The sequence below is a fragment of the Hylobates moloch genome, unplaced genomic scaffold (genome assembly GCF_009828535.3).
Source record: "Hylobates moloch isolate HMO894 unplaced genomic scaffold, HMol_V3 SCAFFOLD_9, whole genome shotgun sequence".
NCBI classification, from domain to species: Eukaryota; Metazoa; Chordata; class Mammalia; order Primates; family Hylobatidae; genus Hylobates; species Hylobates moloch.
The window spans coordinates 32,663,751-32,679,694 of NW_026652284.1; the positions used below are offsets into that span (position 1 = coordinate 32,663,751).

General features: G+C 44.1%; 1 protein-coding gene across 1 annotated transcript in view; it reads left to right on the forward strand.

The window, feature by feature from the left end:
* Window positions 1-15,944, forward strand: part of CPA6 (carboxypeptidase A6) — a 332,789-nt gene that overhangs the window by 115,363 nt on the left and 201,482 nt on the right. The window contains exon 2 of the mRNA XM_032759610.2: window positions 9,328-9,403. Within this exon, the coding sequence (XP_032615501.1) occupies window positions 9,328-9,403 (76 nt within the window). The remainder of the gene's footprint in view (window positions 1-9,327; window positions 9,404-15,944) is intronic.

A 15,944-nucleotide genomic window follows, 5' to 3' on the forward strand; every position in this document is an offset into this window, starting at 1 on the left:
AAATTGACAAATCCAAAATTACAGTAGGTATATTGAGTAAAATTGGCTCAAATTGTCAAATTCAGCGGAAAAATAAGGACAGAGAAAACGAAAATCATATAATCAATATGCTTAATAGGTATATACAGAACTTTTTATATAAGAAAGATATTCATTCTTTTCAAATATTTGTGCACTATTTCTAGAACTTGAATACATATTAGGTCATAAATACCAATGCAATGAAGTCTACAAAGTAGATATCATATAGGCCACCTTCTCTTACTTCAAGATAATGAAACAGTAACAAAAATAATTCTTCCCACCCAAGATAATCTCACTGCTTGATATATTTTTTAACATTCTTCAAAATAGCTCTTTAGTAAAGAAGGACTAAAAACTCAATTGTCAACTATTAGATCTGAACATCAATGAGAACATCACATATTAAAACATGAGGCTTGGTACAGCGGTTCATACCTGTTAAGCCCAGCACTTTGGGAAGCCAAGGCAGGAGGATTACTTGAGTCCAGGAGTTCGAGAGTAGCCTGGGCAACATACAGAGACCCCATCTCAAAAAAAATTTTTTTTAATTAGCTGGGTGTGGTGGCACACACCTGTAGTCCCAGCTACTCAGGAGGCTGAGGTGGGAGGATCTATTGAGTCCAGGAGTTTGAGAGTAGCCTGGACAACATAGTAAGACCCCATTTCTTAAAAAAAAGTTTTTAATTAGCTGGGCAGGGTGGTGCGCACCTGTAGTCCCAGCTACTTGGGAGGCTGAGGTAGGAGGATCACTTGAGCTCAGAAGTTCAAGGTTACAGTGAGCTGTGATCATGCCACTGCACTCCAGCCTGCCTGACAGAGCAAGACTGTCTCTCAGAAAACACACACACACACTTCTTAAACATTTATAAAAAGTTTAAAAAAATGCTTCCTTATGAATATAGTTACAAAACTCTAAAATAAAATATTAACGTGTCCAGAATTGGTGGGTTCTTGGTCTCACTGACTTCAAGAATGAAGCCACGGGCCCTCGCGGTGAGTGTTATAGTTCTTAAAGATGGTGTGTCTACAGTTGTTCCTCCTGATGTTTGGACGTATTCAGAGGTTCTTCCTTCTGGTGGGTTCATGGTCTCGCTGGCTTCAGGAGTGAAGCCGCAGACCTTCGCAGTGAGTGTTACAGCTCTTAAGGCGGAGTGTCTGGAGTTGTTCATTCCTCCCGGTGGGCTCATGGTCTCGCTGGCCACAGGAGTGAAGCTGCAGACCTTCGCAGTGAGTGTTACAGCTCTTAAGGCAGAACGTCTGGAGTTGTTCATTCCTCCCGGTGGGTTCATGGTCTTGCTGGCCACAGGAGTGAAGCTGCAGACCTTCGCGGTCAGTGTTACAGCTCTTAAGGCAGAACGTCTGGAGTTATTCATTCCTCCCGGTGGGTTCGTGGTCTTGCTGGCCACAGGAGTGAAGCTGCAGACCTTCGCGGTGAGTGTTACAGCTCTTAAGGCAGAACGTCTGGAGTTGTTCATTCCTCCCGGTGGGTTCATGGTCTTGCTGGCCACAGGAGTGAAGCTGCAGACCGTCGCAGTGAGTGTTACAGCTCATAAAGGCAGTGCAAACCCAAAAAGTGAGCAGCAGCAAGCGTTACTGCAAAGAGCAAAAGAACAAAGCTTCCACCACATGGAAGGGGACCCCAGTGCATTGCCACTGCTGGCTCAGGCAGCCTGCTTTTATTCCCTTATCTGGCCCCACCCACATCCTGCTTATTGGTCCATTTTACAGAGAGCTGATTGGTCCATTTTACAGAGAGCTGATTGGTCCGTTTTGACAGGGTGCTGATTGGTGCATTTATGAACCTTGAGCTAGACACAGAAGTTCTCCAAGTCCCCACTAGATTAGCTAGACACAGAGCACTGATTGGTGCATTTACAAACCTTGAGCTAGACACGGGGTTCTGATTGGTGCATTTACAATCCCTGAGCTAGACACAGAGTGCTGATTGGTGCATTTACAATCCTCTGGCTACACATAAATGTTCTCCAAGTCCCTACCAGATTAGCTAGACACAGAGCACTGATTGGTGCATTTACAAACCTTGAGCTAGACTCAGAGTGCTGATTGGTGCGTTTACAATCCTTTAGCTAAACACAAAAGTTCTCCAAGTCCCCACTAGATTAGCTAGACATAGAGCACTCATTGGTGTGTTTACAAACCTTGAGCTAGACACAGAGTGCTGATTGGTGCGTTTACAATCTTTTAGCTAGACACAGAGTGCTGATTGGTGCATTTACAATCCTCTAGCTAGACATAAAAGTTCTCCAAGTCCCCACCAGATTAGCTAGATACAGAGTGCTGATTGGTGCATCCACAAACCCCGAGCTAGACACAGAGTGCTGATTGGTGCATATGCAATCCTCCAGCTAGACATAAAAGTTCTCCAAGTCCCCACCCAACTCAGGAGCCCAGTTGGCTTTGTCTAGTAGATCCCACGCTGGGGCCACGGGCAGAGCTGCCCGCCAGTTCCACACCATGCACCCGCACTCCACCCTTGGGCAGTCAATGGGACCAGGCACTGTGAAGCAGGGGGTGGTGCATGTTGGGCAGGCTCCGGCCACGCGGGAGTAGGGGAGGGGGGCTCAGGCATGGTGGGCTGCAGGTCCCGAGCCCTGCCCCTTGGGGAGGCAGCTGAGGCCTGGTGAGAATTCAAGCATGGCACCAGTGGGCCAGCACTGCTGGGGTACCCAGTGCACCCTCTGCAGCTGCTGGCCCAGGTGCTAAGCCCCTCACTGCCCTGGGCTGGCAGCACCAGCTGGCTGCTCAAAGTGCGGGGCCCGCCGAGCCTGCGGCCACCCAGAACTAGCACTGGCCCGCTAGCACGTGCACAGCCCTGGTTCCTGCCTGTGCCTCTCCCTCCACACTTCCCCTCAAGCAGAGGGAGCCAGCTCCAGCCTTGGCCAGCCCAAAGAGTGGCTCCCACAGTGCAGCGGCAGGCTGAAGGGCTCCTCAAGCATGGCCAGAGTGGGCACTGAAGCCGAGGAGGCACCGAGAGCGAGCGAGGGCTGCCAGCACACTGTCACCTCTCATTAGCATATAAGATCCAGCCATTTATTTAAAAGGTGGTACAGCAAGGTCCTAGAATAACATCGTTTTTCATTCAACATCATTTTGCTATAACTTTGACAAGAAAAGAAAACATCAATTCCCACCAGGGCCACTGTCTGTGAGGAGTTGGCATGTTCTCCCCATGTCTGTGTGGGTTTTCTTTAGGTACTCAGTTTCCCCCCACATTCCAAAGCTGCACCTGTTAGGTTCATCAGCATATCTACATGGTCCCAGGCTGAGTGAGCATGGGTGTGTGAGTGCACCCTGCGGTGGATGGCGGCCTATCCCAAGTCAGTTTCCACTTTGTGCCCTGAGCTGCAGGGACAAGCTCCGGCCACTCATGACCCTGAACTAGAATAAGTGGGTTGGAAAATGAATTAAGGAATGAATACAAATTATTATTATTATTATTTTAATTGAGACAGATTCTCACTCTGTCGCCCACGCTGGAGTGCAGTGGTGCGATCTCGGCTCACTACAAGTTCTGCCTCCCAGGTTCACGCCATTCTCCTGCCTCAGCCTCCCGAGTAGCTGGTACTATAGACGCCTGCCACTACGCCCAGCTAATTTTTGTATTTTTAGTAAAGACAGAGTTTCACTGTGTTAGCCAAGAAGGTCTCGATCTCCTGACCTCATGATCCACCCACCTTGGCCTCCCACAGTACTGGGATTACAGGTGTGAGCCACCATGCGCAGCCAGGAATGAATACAAAGTATTGTAAAATAAAAACTCATAGACAAAATCATACAAAGGCATGACAATAAATGATGCAGTACAAAAGCCCTCAGCAAACCCACTATATTTGTTATTGTTTGTTTGAACTGCATGTTGGGAAGAGGTGTTCATATTTTAGCTTTGCAAACATCTATTCCTTGATTTAACCCACCACAGCAACAACCACTATCCCTCACAGATTCACCAAAAATTGAGTACATAATCTTACTTGTCTTTATTAATTTTTCTTAAATGTATATATAGTTGACATTTATTTCAATGTTTAATATTAGAAGTACTTTGGGTCTTTTTGTTTTTGTTTTTTTTGAGACAGGGTCTCATTTTGTCACCCAGGCTGGACAAAATGCCTTGATCATAGCTCACTGCAGCCTCCAGCTCCTTAGCTTGAGTGATCCTCCTGCCTCAGCCTCCCAGGTAGCTGGGACTATATGTATGTGCCACAATGCCCGGCTATTTATTTATTTATTTATTTATTTTTGCAGAGACAGGGTCTCACTATGTTGTCCAGGTTGGTCTCAAACTTTTGGCCTCAAGCTATTCTCCTACCTCAGCCTCCCAAGTCCTGGAATTGCAGGTATGAGTCACCACACCCAGCTATGGGTCTTTATTTAGAAATTTGGTGATTTTTTTTTTGTTTTTTTTGGGGGGGGTTTTTGTTTGTTTGTTTCGAGATGGATTCTCACTCTGTCGTCAGGCTGGAGTGCAGTGGCACGATCTTGGCTCACTGCAACCTCTGCCTGCCGGGTTCAAGCAATTCTCCTGCCTCAGCCTCCAGAGTAGCTGGGACCACAGGCACGTGCCACCACACCCAGATAATTTTTGTATTTTTAGTAGAGATGGGGTTTTGCCATGTTGGCCAGGATGGTCTCAATCTCTTGACCTTGTGATCCACCCGCCTCGGCCTCCCAAAGTGCTGGGATTACAGGCATGAGCCACCGCACCCGGCCTGGTGATTTTTTCATGACCAGAAATATGCCCATAGGAACTTAACTTGCTTATATCAGTTAGTTTATGGTAAAATCAGTTTTGTTATACACCGTTTCACGTAAAGTCACAATTTCCAGGAACTTATCATTGATGTTAATCAAGAACTTACTATATTTGAAAACCAACATATGAAGTAAAAGATAAAAGCAAATTAGTGTTACAAAATGCTGTAAAACAAACACTGCGTGTATGTGTATTAATGCAGAAAAGAGTTCAGAGTGGTGCACAAGAAACTGTTAACAGTGGCTACAAAGGGAAGATAGAAGGCTTGGAGTTGGAAGAGAACTTTATCATTTCATATGCTCTGTAATATTTTAATTTTTACAAGTGTAGGTTCATAAATTCTGTAACGTACAAAGAAGTTTAGGATTTCATAATGGAATCAGTTGTAAGGTCATGCCAGGAGCCACAAGGAAACATCTGAAGCTTCGCATCTCTGTCTTTCAACAGGACTTTCGGGTTGCCTAGAGGACAGAGATACTCTTCCTTAGCTGCTGCACAGTCAAGGCACAGAAGAATGGCAATCAATATGGGAGGTGTCAAACCCAGGCAACACAGTCTTAGAACTTTTTTTTTTTTTTTTTAAGACGGAGTCTCGCTCTGTCACCCAGGCTGGAGTGCAGTGGCTCAATCTCGGTTCACTGCAATCTCCGCCTCCCAGGTTCAAGCAATTCTCCTGCCTCGGCCTCCTAAGTAGCTGGGACTATAGGCACATGCCACCACCCCCAGCTAATTTTTGTATTTTTAGTAGAGATGGGTTTTCACCATGTTGGAAGGCAGCTGGGAGATCATCCCTCACTCCTCCAGTGAAGAAACTGAGACCCAGACATAATATAGAGTTGGAGATTGTGTTCCCTTTTTGAATTTTCTCTAGGTGCACACATGCTCAGAAGGCATTCGGTAATACTTTCTGAACTGATTACATTTATTTACTATTGTCTTATTCATGTGGTTGCTACTGTACAGCAGGATTATTAGTCAAACTCACAACCAAACTCAACGTGGGCTTTATAGCTACATCACCTCATTTGTCTTGTAGGGCAAAGGAACAAAATGTGAGCACATCATGGATTAATAAGTGTTAGTAATTCCTGGGAGACTAGTTATCTGGGATGTCCTGCTTCCTCTATAAGACATCCTTAAACTAAAATTAAAAATGCTTATGCTGTCTTTCTTTGGACAGCTTTATATAGGCTAAGTTAGAAATATATGTGCATACGAGCAGCTACTTGCCCAGTAGTCTTTCTAACCTCAACCCATATTCAATTCTTTGATTCCTTCATCTTAACCCCAAAGGGTAGCCAAAGGATCTTAAGTTGATGATACCACCTAACAGTTAAAAAAAAAAAAAAAAAAAACCTGGTAAGTTATAAGGAAAAGCCTCTAAGCTCACCTCCTCTGATAGTTTTGCATGGTTAATTTTTCTAAGTTCCAGTAGACTACCTGAAACTTCCCTGTTTCTAGCACCAAATTTTTCACCACTTCAAAAAACACTAGCTATCAGATTTAGGGAGAGTAAGCTTTTTGTTTGGTGAAACAAACGGGGCATTTGGGGGTAATGTGGTTTTCACATGTTGAATAAAGAGCTCTTGTTGGGCTTTGGTTACCCGTCATCTCATCAATATAATTTACTGGTTCACAAAAGAGTATGACATTTCATGGGTCTTTCTACATTGCCTTCCTTATTCTCTGTCCTTTGATAAGTTATCAAACAGTAATAAATTCATTTCTAAAGTCACACCTGAGAATTTCCAAAGCCTGGGATAAAGTGAACTTTTTGTAACGAAAATGAGAAAACTGGATTTGAGCAATCACTTTCAGGGTTAAATAATCCCAAGGGTAGTTTCTTTGTATCCTGTACTTATTTGCAGAAGAGGAACTGATTGCCAGGTTGAATTATCCATCTTTAAAAAAAAAAAAAAAGTTATTCTCATGGCTGTAAAACAGCTACAGATTGCTTTTCTTGCACTCTTGAGGAGCTGACAAGGCCCCAGATGGAGGTGTTTTTCAGCAAGCTGTCAAGTGATCCATCCATCAAAAACAGCCATATCACCCAGCTGAGCTTGCTTTCTCTGCCAAGAATTGTATTGGGTCAGATGAGAAAGGCCAGGGTATGATGAATCCAGGAAAAACACAGGTCAGAGAAATGTATACCAGAAAAGAGAAGAGATGTGGTTACATTTAAATTCCAAAGATTATATTTAGATTTGTTTTACAGTGACTTGATAATTTTTTCCCGGTGCTTTCTTTTATTCTTTCCAGAAATATGAACTTCATGACATTGATACTGAGAGGTGGTTTGTGTGATTTTTAGGAAATCAAAGCTGTAAAGCTCTATTAGAGTAGCAGTCCATAAAACACAGTAATTTAATATCAGCAAGCCAAGGGCCTTTTTATTCATAGGCCTAAAGTAGCTATTACAGGATCATTTGAAATAATAAAGCTATCATGATTGGAAATAAACACAAAGCCCTAAAAATCATTGCCCAGCAAGTCCAGAAGTATCTCTAGGGATCTGATGCCCTCCATATTAGCCTCACTTCGTCTTGGAAACTGCTATCCATCTGTATTAGCCCACTCTCACACCACTATAAGGAAATACCTGAGAGTGGGTAATTTATGAAGAAAATAGATTTAATCGCCTCACAGTTCCACAGGCTTAACAGAAAGCATGCCTGGGAGGCCTCAGGAAACTTACAATCATAGCAGAAGGGGAAGCAGGGACCTCCACATGGTGGCAGGAGAAAGAGAGCAAAGAAGGAGGTGACATACAATTTTAAACCATCAGATCTTGCAAGAAATCACTCACTATCATGAGAACAATAAGGGGAAAATATGCCCCCATGAACCAATCACATTCCACCAAGCCCCTCCTCCAATTCGACATGAGATTTGGGTGGGGACACAATCCAAATCATCTCATCATCTAAGAAGTAAAATGACAGAAAATCGTGCAAATTCCATTCTTAATCGTGGTGCACCTTTGGGGTCAGAGAGACAAGTTGTGGGTGAAATAGTAGAGTTTTTGTTTTCTGCTTTATATTCCATTAATAATATTCTACCTTATCTTTAATCATTGTAAAATGTTATAGAGAGTTATGAAAAATATTAATTCCTACTATGCTTTATTTACTTAGTTTTTCCTTTATATTTCCTCTGGAAACAAATTACTCTCAGCAATCTCCTTTATGTCAATCCATTAATATTTAATAAGCATCTACTCTATGCAAAAGACATTGAATAGTTGTGATTATTATGTGCTAGAGCTGTGCTTCCCAACCTGTCCTCATCGTGACACACCTAGAAATTGATAGACTACTTTTCTGGCACACCTGGGAGACAAGGCCCCCAAAGAGAAACTTTCTGACGGACACAGCAACACCTTAAGTCATCTTAGGTTATTCGGGACCTTTACAGAAAGAACCTTATATTGTGTTCAAATATAATTTCACTGTGGTAAAACCTTTGTGGTTGTGAAACTGACCCAGTAGTCCTATAGAGAGTTTTTTTGATAAACACAGATGGATTCTTCTCGTCTTAAAGATTGAAACTTATATTTGTTTTATCTGAGTTCCTTCCTCAGAAAGTGACCTTCAGGCCTATCAAAAAGTATCAAAGAACTGAAACTCACCAGATCACATCCTGACAGCGAGATGCAAGACCCCCTCATTCATTATGATTGCTTCCTTGCTTCTCCCTAGTTTCTGTTTTGTACACATTGTTACATTTCTTCCCAGCTATATACACCTGTAGTTTTTGTCCATCAGGGAGATGGATTTGAGACTGAGCTCCCATCTCCCTGGCTGCAGCACCTGATTAAAGCCTTCTTTCTTGGTAATAATCATCTCTCAGTGATTGCTTTATGTGCAGAAAGCAGCAGGACCTAGACCAAACCCCTGGTGTTTCGGTAACAGTTGTAAACATTGATTTTTAATTTGTATCACTAAAAAATTTACAGCCATCAGTGTCTAACGCTGATGGCCCTCTTGTTTGGCCCCACAAGCCAGGTGGGAAGCTCTGTACCAGAGAAATGAGATGCCCCATAGAGATGGGCTTCTCCTTACTGTTCTCCATGTGGGAAGAATTCAAACCAGAAGCTTTCCCTAGTGTGTGGATTTCACATCCTCTCACTGAAAGGCACATTCCTTTTTAGCATTATGTTTAAAAAAAGAATGACTTTTCTTTCTTCTGTCATCAGAAATTTTCCTTCTTGGTATTTGCTCTGAGCAGCTCATGAAAGTTCCTGTTACTTGTTGCCACTTTTCCTGTGTTTTTGGCCTTTTTCTGCGTTTATAACATTAAATGTGAGTTTGTAATCTTCAAAAGCTGATGAAATACCAAACAGCTTTAAGACAAGAAGGAAAGAACAATGCAATCAGAGAATAAACTGGATAAAATACTTACTGGGCCAGTGAAAAGTTTTGCTGTTTTTCTTCTTAAATGCAGAGGCAGTTTTTTAAGAGGTAAGAAAGAGATGACTAATATCTTTATTTTCAAAAAGTAATTATCATCTTTCTTTTCTTACCTTGTAGTGATAAAGTGATAAGATTTATTCCCAAAACAGAAGAGGAAGCATATGCACTGAAGAAAATATCCCATCAACTTAAGGTAATAGAGCATCTACACACTTATGGTGGAATTGTGCTTGTGGTATGTTTACAGGGATTTGCTGACTGGAGTTGAATAATTGGAATTTATTAGCCAAGAAAGTAAAAGCTAAGGACATAACTTGAAAGAGCTTTTATTTTATTTTATTTGAGATGAAGTCTCACTCTGTTGTCCAAGCTGGGGTGCAGTGGTGTGATCTCAGCTCACTGCAACCTCCACCTCCCGGGTTCAAGCAATTCTCCTGCCTCTTGGTAGAGACGGGGTTTCACTATGTTGGCCAGGCTGGTCTCGAACTCCTGACCTCATGATCCACCCGCCTCGGCCTCCCAAAGTGCTGGGATTACAGGCATGAGCCACCGCACCCAGCCGAAAGAGCTTTTAAAGGATATTTAAGGCTACTCAAAAGTTTTCTGGCTGTGTGCAGTGGCTCATGCCTGTAGTCTCAGCACTTGGGGACGCTGAGGCAGACAGATCACTTGAGCCCAGGAGTTCAAGGCCAGCCTAGGCAACATGGTGAAACCCCATCTCTACAAAAAAATATAAAAATTTAACCAGGTGTGGTGTCACATGCCTGTAGTCCCAGTGTGTCCGGAATTGGTGGGTTCTTGGTCTCACTGACTTCAAGAATGAAGCCGCAGACCCTCGTGGTTAGTGTTACAGTTCTAAAGGCGGCGTGTCTGGAGTTTGTTCCTTCTGATGTTCAGATGTGTTTGGAGTTTCTTCCTTTTGGTGGGTTCGTGGTCTCGCTGGCTCAGGAGTGAAGCTGCAGACCTTCGCAGTGTTACAGCTCTTAAGGTGGCGCGTCTGGAGTTGTTCGGTCCTCCTGGTGGGCTCGTGGTCTTTCTGGCTTCAGGAGTGAAGCTGCAGACCTTCGCAGTGAGTGTTACAGCTCATAAAAGCAGCATGGACCCAAAGAGTGAGCAATAGCAAGATTTATTGCAAAGAGCGAAAGAACAAAGCTTCCACAGTGTGGAAGGGGACCCCAGCGGGTTGCCACTGCTGGCTTGGGCAGCCTGCTTTTATTCTCTTATCTGGCCCCACCCACGTCCTGCTGATTGGTAGAGCCGAGTGGTCTGTTTTGACAGGGCGCTGATTGGTGCATTTACAATCCCTGAGCTAGACATAAAGGTTCTACACGTCCCCATCAGATCAGTTAGATACAGAGTATGAACACAAAGGTTCTCCAAGGCCCCACCAGAGCAGCTAGATACAGAGTGTCCACTGGTGCACTCACAAACCCTGAGCTAGACACAGGGTGCTGATTGGTGTGTCTGCAAACCTTGAGCTAGATACAGAATGCCGACTGGTGTATTTACAATCCTTGAGCTAGACACAAAGGTTCTCCAAGGCCCCACCAGAGCAGCTAGATACAGAGTGTCGATTGGTGCATTCACAGACCCTGAGCTAGACACAGGGTGCTGCTTGGTGTATTTACAATCCCTGAGCTAGGCATAAAGGTTCTCCACATCTCCACCAGACTCAGGAGCCCAGCTGGCTTCACCCAGTGGATCCTGCACCGGGGCTGCAGGTGGAGCTGCCTGCCAGTCCCGCGCCGTGCGCTCGCACTCCTCAGCCCTTGGGTGGTCGATGGGACTGGGCGCTGTGGAGCAGGGGGTGGCGCTCGTCAGGGAGGCTTGGGCCGCACTGGAGCCCATGGAGGGGGTGGGAGGCTCAGACATGGCAGGCTGCAGGTCCCGAGCCCTGCCCCGTGGGAAGGCAGCTAAGGTCCGTTGAGAAACCGAGCGCAGTGCCAGTGGGCTGGCACTGCTGGGGGACCCAGTACACCCTCCGGAGCCGCTGGCCTGGGTGCTAAGCCCCTCCCTGCCCAGGGCCAGCAGGGCCAGCCGGCTGCTCCGAGTGCAGGGCCCGCCAAGCCCACGCCCACCTGGAACTCCAGCTGGCCCGCAAGCGCCACACACAGCCCTGGTTCCTGCTCACGCCTCTCCCTCCACACCTCCCTGCAAGACGTGGGAGCTGGCTCCCGCCTTGGCCAGCCCAGAAAGGGGCTCCCACAGTGCAGCGGTGGGCTGAAGGGCTCCTCAAGTGCCGCCAAAGTGGGAGCCCAGGCAGAGGAGGCGCCGAGAGCAAGCGAGGGCTGTGAGGACTGCCAGCACGCTGTCACCTCTCACCAGCTACTAGAGAGGCTGAGATGGCAGGATCACTTGAGCCTGGGAGGTTGCAGTGAGCTCTAGTGTCTCTTTTTTTGAGACAGGGTCTTGCTCTATTGCCACTGCTCTCTAGCCTGGGCAACAGATCGAAACCCTGTCTCAAGAAAAAAAAAAAAAAAGAAAATAAAATTTTCTATCTGACACATTATCTATTTACTACCCATCTCCAAGGTAGAATGTAAATTTCATGAGAGAGTTTATCTATTTTTTGTTCATTGCTGTATTTCTAATTAGTGTCTGGAATGTCCTAGAAGTTCAATACATGGTTTTGTTGTTATTTTTCCTTAATGAATGAATGAATTCAGTTTCCTGTTTTCTAGAGCTTCTCTTTTCCTTCTTGAATGTTCCTACTGATCATCTAGGCACTTTCCTCTTAATTAAAACTTTAAGCAGATGTGAGTTGAGGAAAAATTAAAGCCAGAAATTCAAGTTAATTAGTTTTGCTATGTTTCAGTGGGTCTGATAAGAGAATTTTCTTGGCAAAGGTTGAAGGCTCTGTTATTCAATCTTTGATAAACTTTATGGATTTTAGAGTTAGAGCATTTCTCTAACTCCATCAGTGCATATAATTGAATGTTAGCTTTTACCTACAAGTTATGATGAGAAGTGTGGTGTGATTGGTTCTTTCCCATGCCTACCAAAATACAAGCAAGCCCAAAAACTATGTGGTGGTTTAGGCTTCATTTTAATGGACAGCAAAGCAGATTACCAAACAGGCCTCATTAATCTTTAATATGAAATAGAAAAATGTTTTTTCCTACATGACTGAAGTACAGTCCTACCTGAAGGAGTGTTAGGGAATGAGGGAGGAAGGAGACATTGTGGCTTCTGGAGATATTTGTAATTAACAAACTTTTTTCTTTTATTTATGGTTTGATTTTTCTCTTTGGCATGTTCCCCTTCAAATATTGAATTTATTTGCAAATGATGTCTTAAACATTGAGTTTATTGATTCCCTGTCTTCTCCTCATTCCCAGCCCCTACACAAACAGTATTGAGTTCAAGCATGGTGTCTCATTACAAGGGCCCAGGGTGAGGATGCAAGAACCCATCCCCAAATTGTGGTTGTTTATACAACACCAGAGAGACCATGGTCACTGGGCATTTCCTAAACCTCCTTTTCTTCTCGCAGGAATCTGCTTCTAGGAGGCTGTCATTAACCTCTTCACCCCACGACATCCTTTTCAGCAATTGTAGCTGAACACTTTCTGAATAGTCCACCAGGAACTTATTAATTGCAAAGAAGCAAAGCAAGTTTTGAGTGGAAGTTTCCGTCTCCACTGAAACTGTGTTTTCATATACCACCAGAAAAATAGCCACTTTTCATTTTGGAGTCTAGTGTTTTGGGGAACAGATATTCTGAACAAAATATTGGAGCAAAATATTTCTCAAAGGACGTTTCTACCATTCGTGAATCTATTTACGTGTTAGGCCTTACAAAGTAATGAACTTGCACTGTTATATTTGTGATAATCACTTGCCATTATCAAAAGCAATAAAATTACATCTATGAGGACTGTAGGGTTACTTATAAACTCTCAGAAATCATCATAGATGGAGTCAAAGCTCTAGACTGTAAGTAGGGCTGCTGGCACTGATGACCACACATTTACATTGGGCCCTTTTGATAAGCATTTAAAGAAAATCATTCCTGCAGATTGTTTTCATTTAGTCCTCAAGGAAAGGTGGCCACCTGGGGGAGGAAATGGTTTGGATGTAAAGGAGCTTAGGGGACAACTGAGAGAATGGAGGGAAAGGGATCTGGTGAGGAAAGAAGGGAGCAGAGTGAAGGGAAGAAAGAAGCTTAATATTAGGATATCAACTGTGCTCTAGTGATTCCACTCCACACAGAGTCACATCCAGCTCCTCTCAGCCACAATGCTACATGCTTCTACAAATTGCCTCATTTTAACAATCCTATGAAGTAAGTCTATTGTTATTGCTGTTTTACAGAAGAAGAGAGACAGAGTTAAGTAACCGCCCAGGCCACAGTATGGGATTGGAACATGGATCTAGTCCGTGTCAAGCCCTCTAGGACCCAAATGAGGCCTGCCTCTTGCCTCTAGTTAGGTTATTCTGATTCTCTTCACAATGGAGAGGATTGAAGCCAAGCTGGCAGAGCAGTGGAGCCTAGACTCAGAATGTGATCATTATCATTTACTTTAACCCTAGAGTCAGGGGTCACCAAGACCATGCCCCCATTCAATGGGTTGCATAAGGACTCACCGAACTCAGCATATAGTCCTACTCACAGCTATGATTGGTCACAGCAAAAGGATACAAAGCAAAATCAGCAAAGGGAAAAGGAGTATTGGGTGAAGTCCAGGGGAAATGAGGCACAAGCTTCCAAGAGGCCTCTCCCAATAGAGTCACACGGGATGTGCTCAATTCCATCAGTAACAACTTGTGACAACAAACATGCAGTGTTGTCTACCAGGGAAATTCATTAAAGACTCAATGCCTGGGGTTTTTTTTGGGGTAAAGTTATGTAGATACCCTCTGCCTAGCACATACTCAAATTCCAGACTCCCAGAAGAAAAGTAGGTGTTCAGCATGAACTATATTATTTGCACAATCTAAGCACGTTGAATCACTCTTATTAGTTAGGGTGGTGGTAACCCTCCTGATATCCAACTTTCCAAATGCCAGCCAAGGGCCAATTTTACAAGCAGGCCTTTCTAAAGATAGTATTTTTCAGACCTGCTCTGTTAAATTTTTTTGTACATTTCTTCATTTTCTTTCACTAAAGAAGTAGTTTTATTAGATTGAAGTTGGAGGTATTGAGTTTAGATAACTTTCTATCTAAAAGCATTGCGTTACCTTGATGTCATTTTAAATTCGAATGATTTCAACCAAGCAAACCATTTGTACTATGGAAAGCAGCAATTCTGGCCAGGCAGAGAAAGCAGCCTGCAGAGAAAAAAGAATATGATGTGTGTCATCTTCTGGCCTGTGGAGCTAATGGGACAGAATTATGGGCATTGCTAACAGCTTCTTTGCATTCCCTGTGCATTGCCTCTAGAAGGGAAGAAGGAGGGTTTGCCAGGAAACCTTTAGTTGCCTTGCTTCCCTAAATCACACTGTGATAGACAGAATTCTAAGATAGCCCCAAGATTTTTATCCCCTCTGGTGTACATGCCCTGAATAATCACTCCCCTGAGGATGAGGAGGGGCCTGTGAATATGATGGGACAGCCATTCCTTTGATGATGCTACATTATATGGCAGAAGGGAAATGACATAGGGCAGACCTGACCTAATCAGATGAGCACTTTAGAATCAAAGAGTTTCCTCTAGCTGTTCACAGAAGAGGTCAGAGAAGTGCTTCTGCTGGTCTCAAGATAGCAGTTCACAAACTGCTAAGTTGTGAACTATCCATGAGAGTCACGAGCTAAGGAATTCCAATGGCCCCTAGGAAGTGAGAATGGTTTTCAGCTGATAGGCAGCAAGGAAATTGAGACATCAGTCCTCCAACCACAAGGAACTGGATTCTGCCACATAAGCCTGGAGGAGGCAGCCCAGCAGACACTGTTATAGGACCACTAGGTTTGATTGCCCATTGTGCTGTAACAGACCAATATACTGAAACAACAAGAGTTGCAGCAGATAAATGGTTTGATAATTGTAGGGCAGCCAAACAAGGAGACAGGAGGAAACCTCAAATCTGCCTCCCCAAGGAGGTTGGGTTGGGGTCTGAATAGGTGATGGGCTGAACAGGAGTTGGGATCGCAGATTGATTGAGAAGTGAAGAGTGAAGTCATGGGACAGGAAGATGAAAAAACTGCATTTCCCACACTTCTCTGCTGAGTTGGTTTCTTGGTGGAGGTCTTCAGACTGGTTGGTGTCAGCTATTCTGCTGGAATTCAAGATCTTAAAAACACTTTAAGCAATTCTTGGGCAGAAAGGTCCAGTGCCAGAGATTCCATCTATAGGAACAATGTGGGGAGCAATGTGGCTCCCCACAACGTGGTTCTCAGTTAGCAGCTGCAGGGACTTGGGTAGAAGTACACCAGCACACCCTGGTCAATGCCCAACTATAATTCTGCCTAAAGCCTGACTTGTAATTCTCATGAGCCTGTTTTAACAGCTTGATTTTAGCCCATTGATACCTGAAGAGAGAATCCAGCCAGCCATGTCAGGACTTCTGATCTGCAGAACTCTGAGATGATAAATAGGTATTGTTTTAAGCGGCTAAGTTTGTGGTAATCTATTCTGCAGGAGGAGAAAACTCACATACACAACGAACTAACAGCCTACGTATTGGCCTTTGGCTCTCAGATTCATACATGAATCATTGTTAATTTTCCTGATTTCACTAGCTGTAACCAAGCATCTTAGGGAAAGTGGAAAGTAATTGGACTACATGCATAGGCT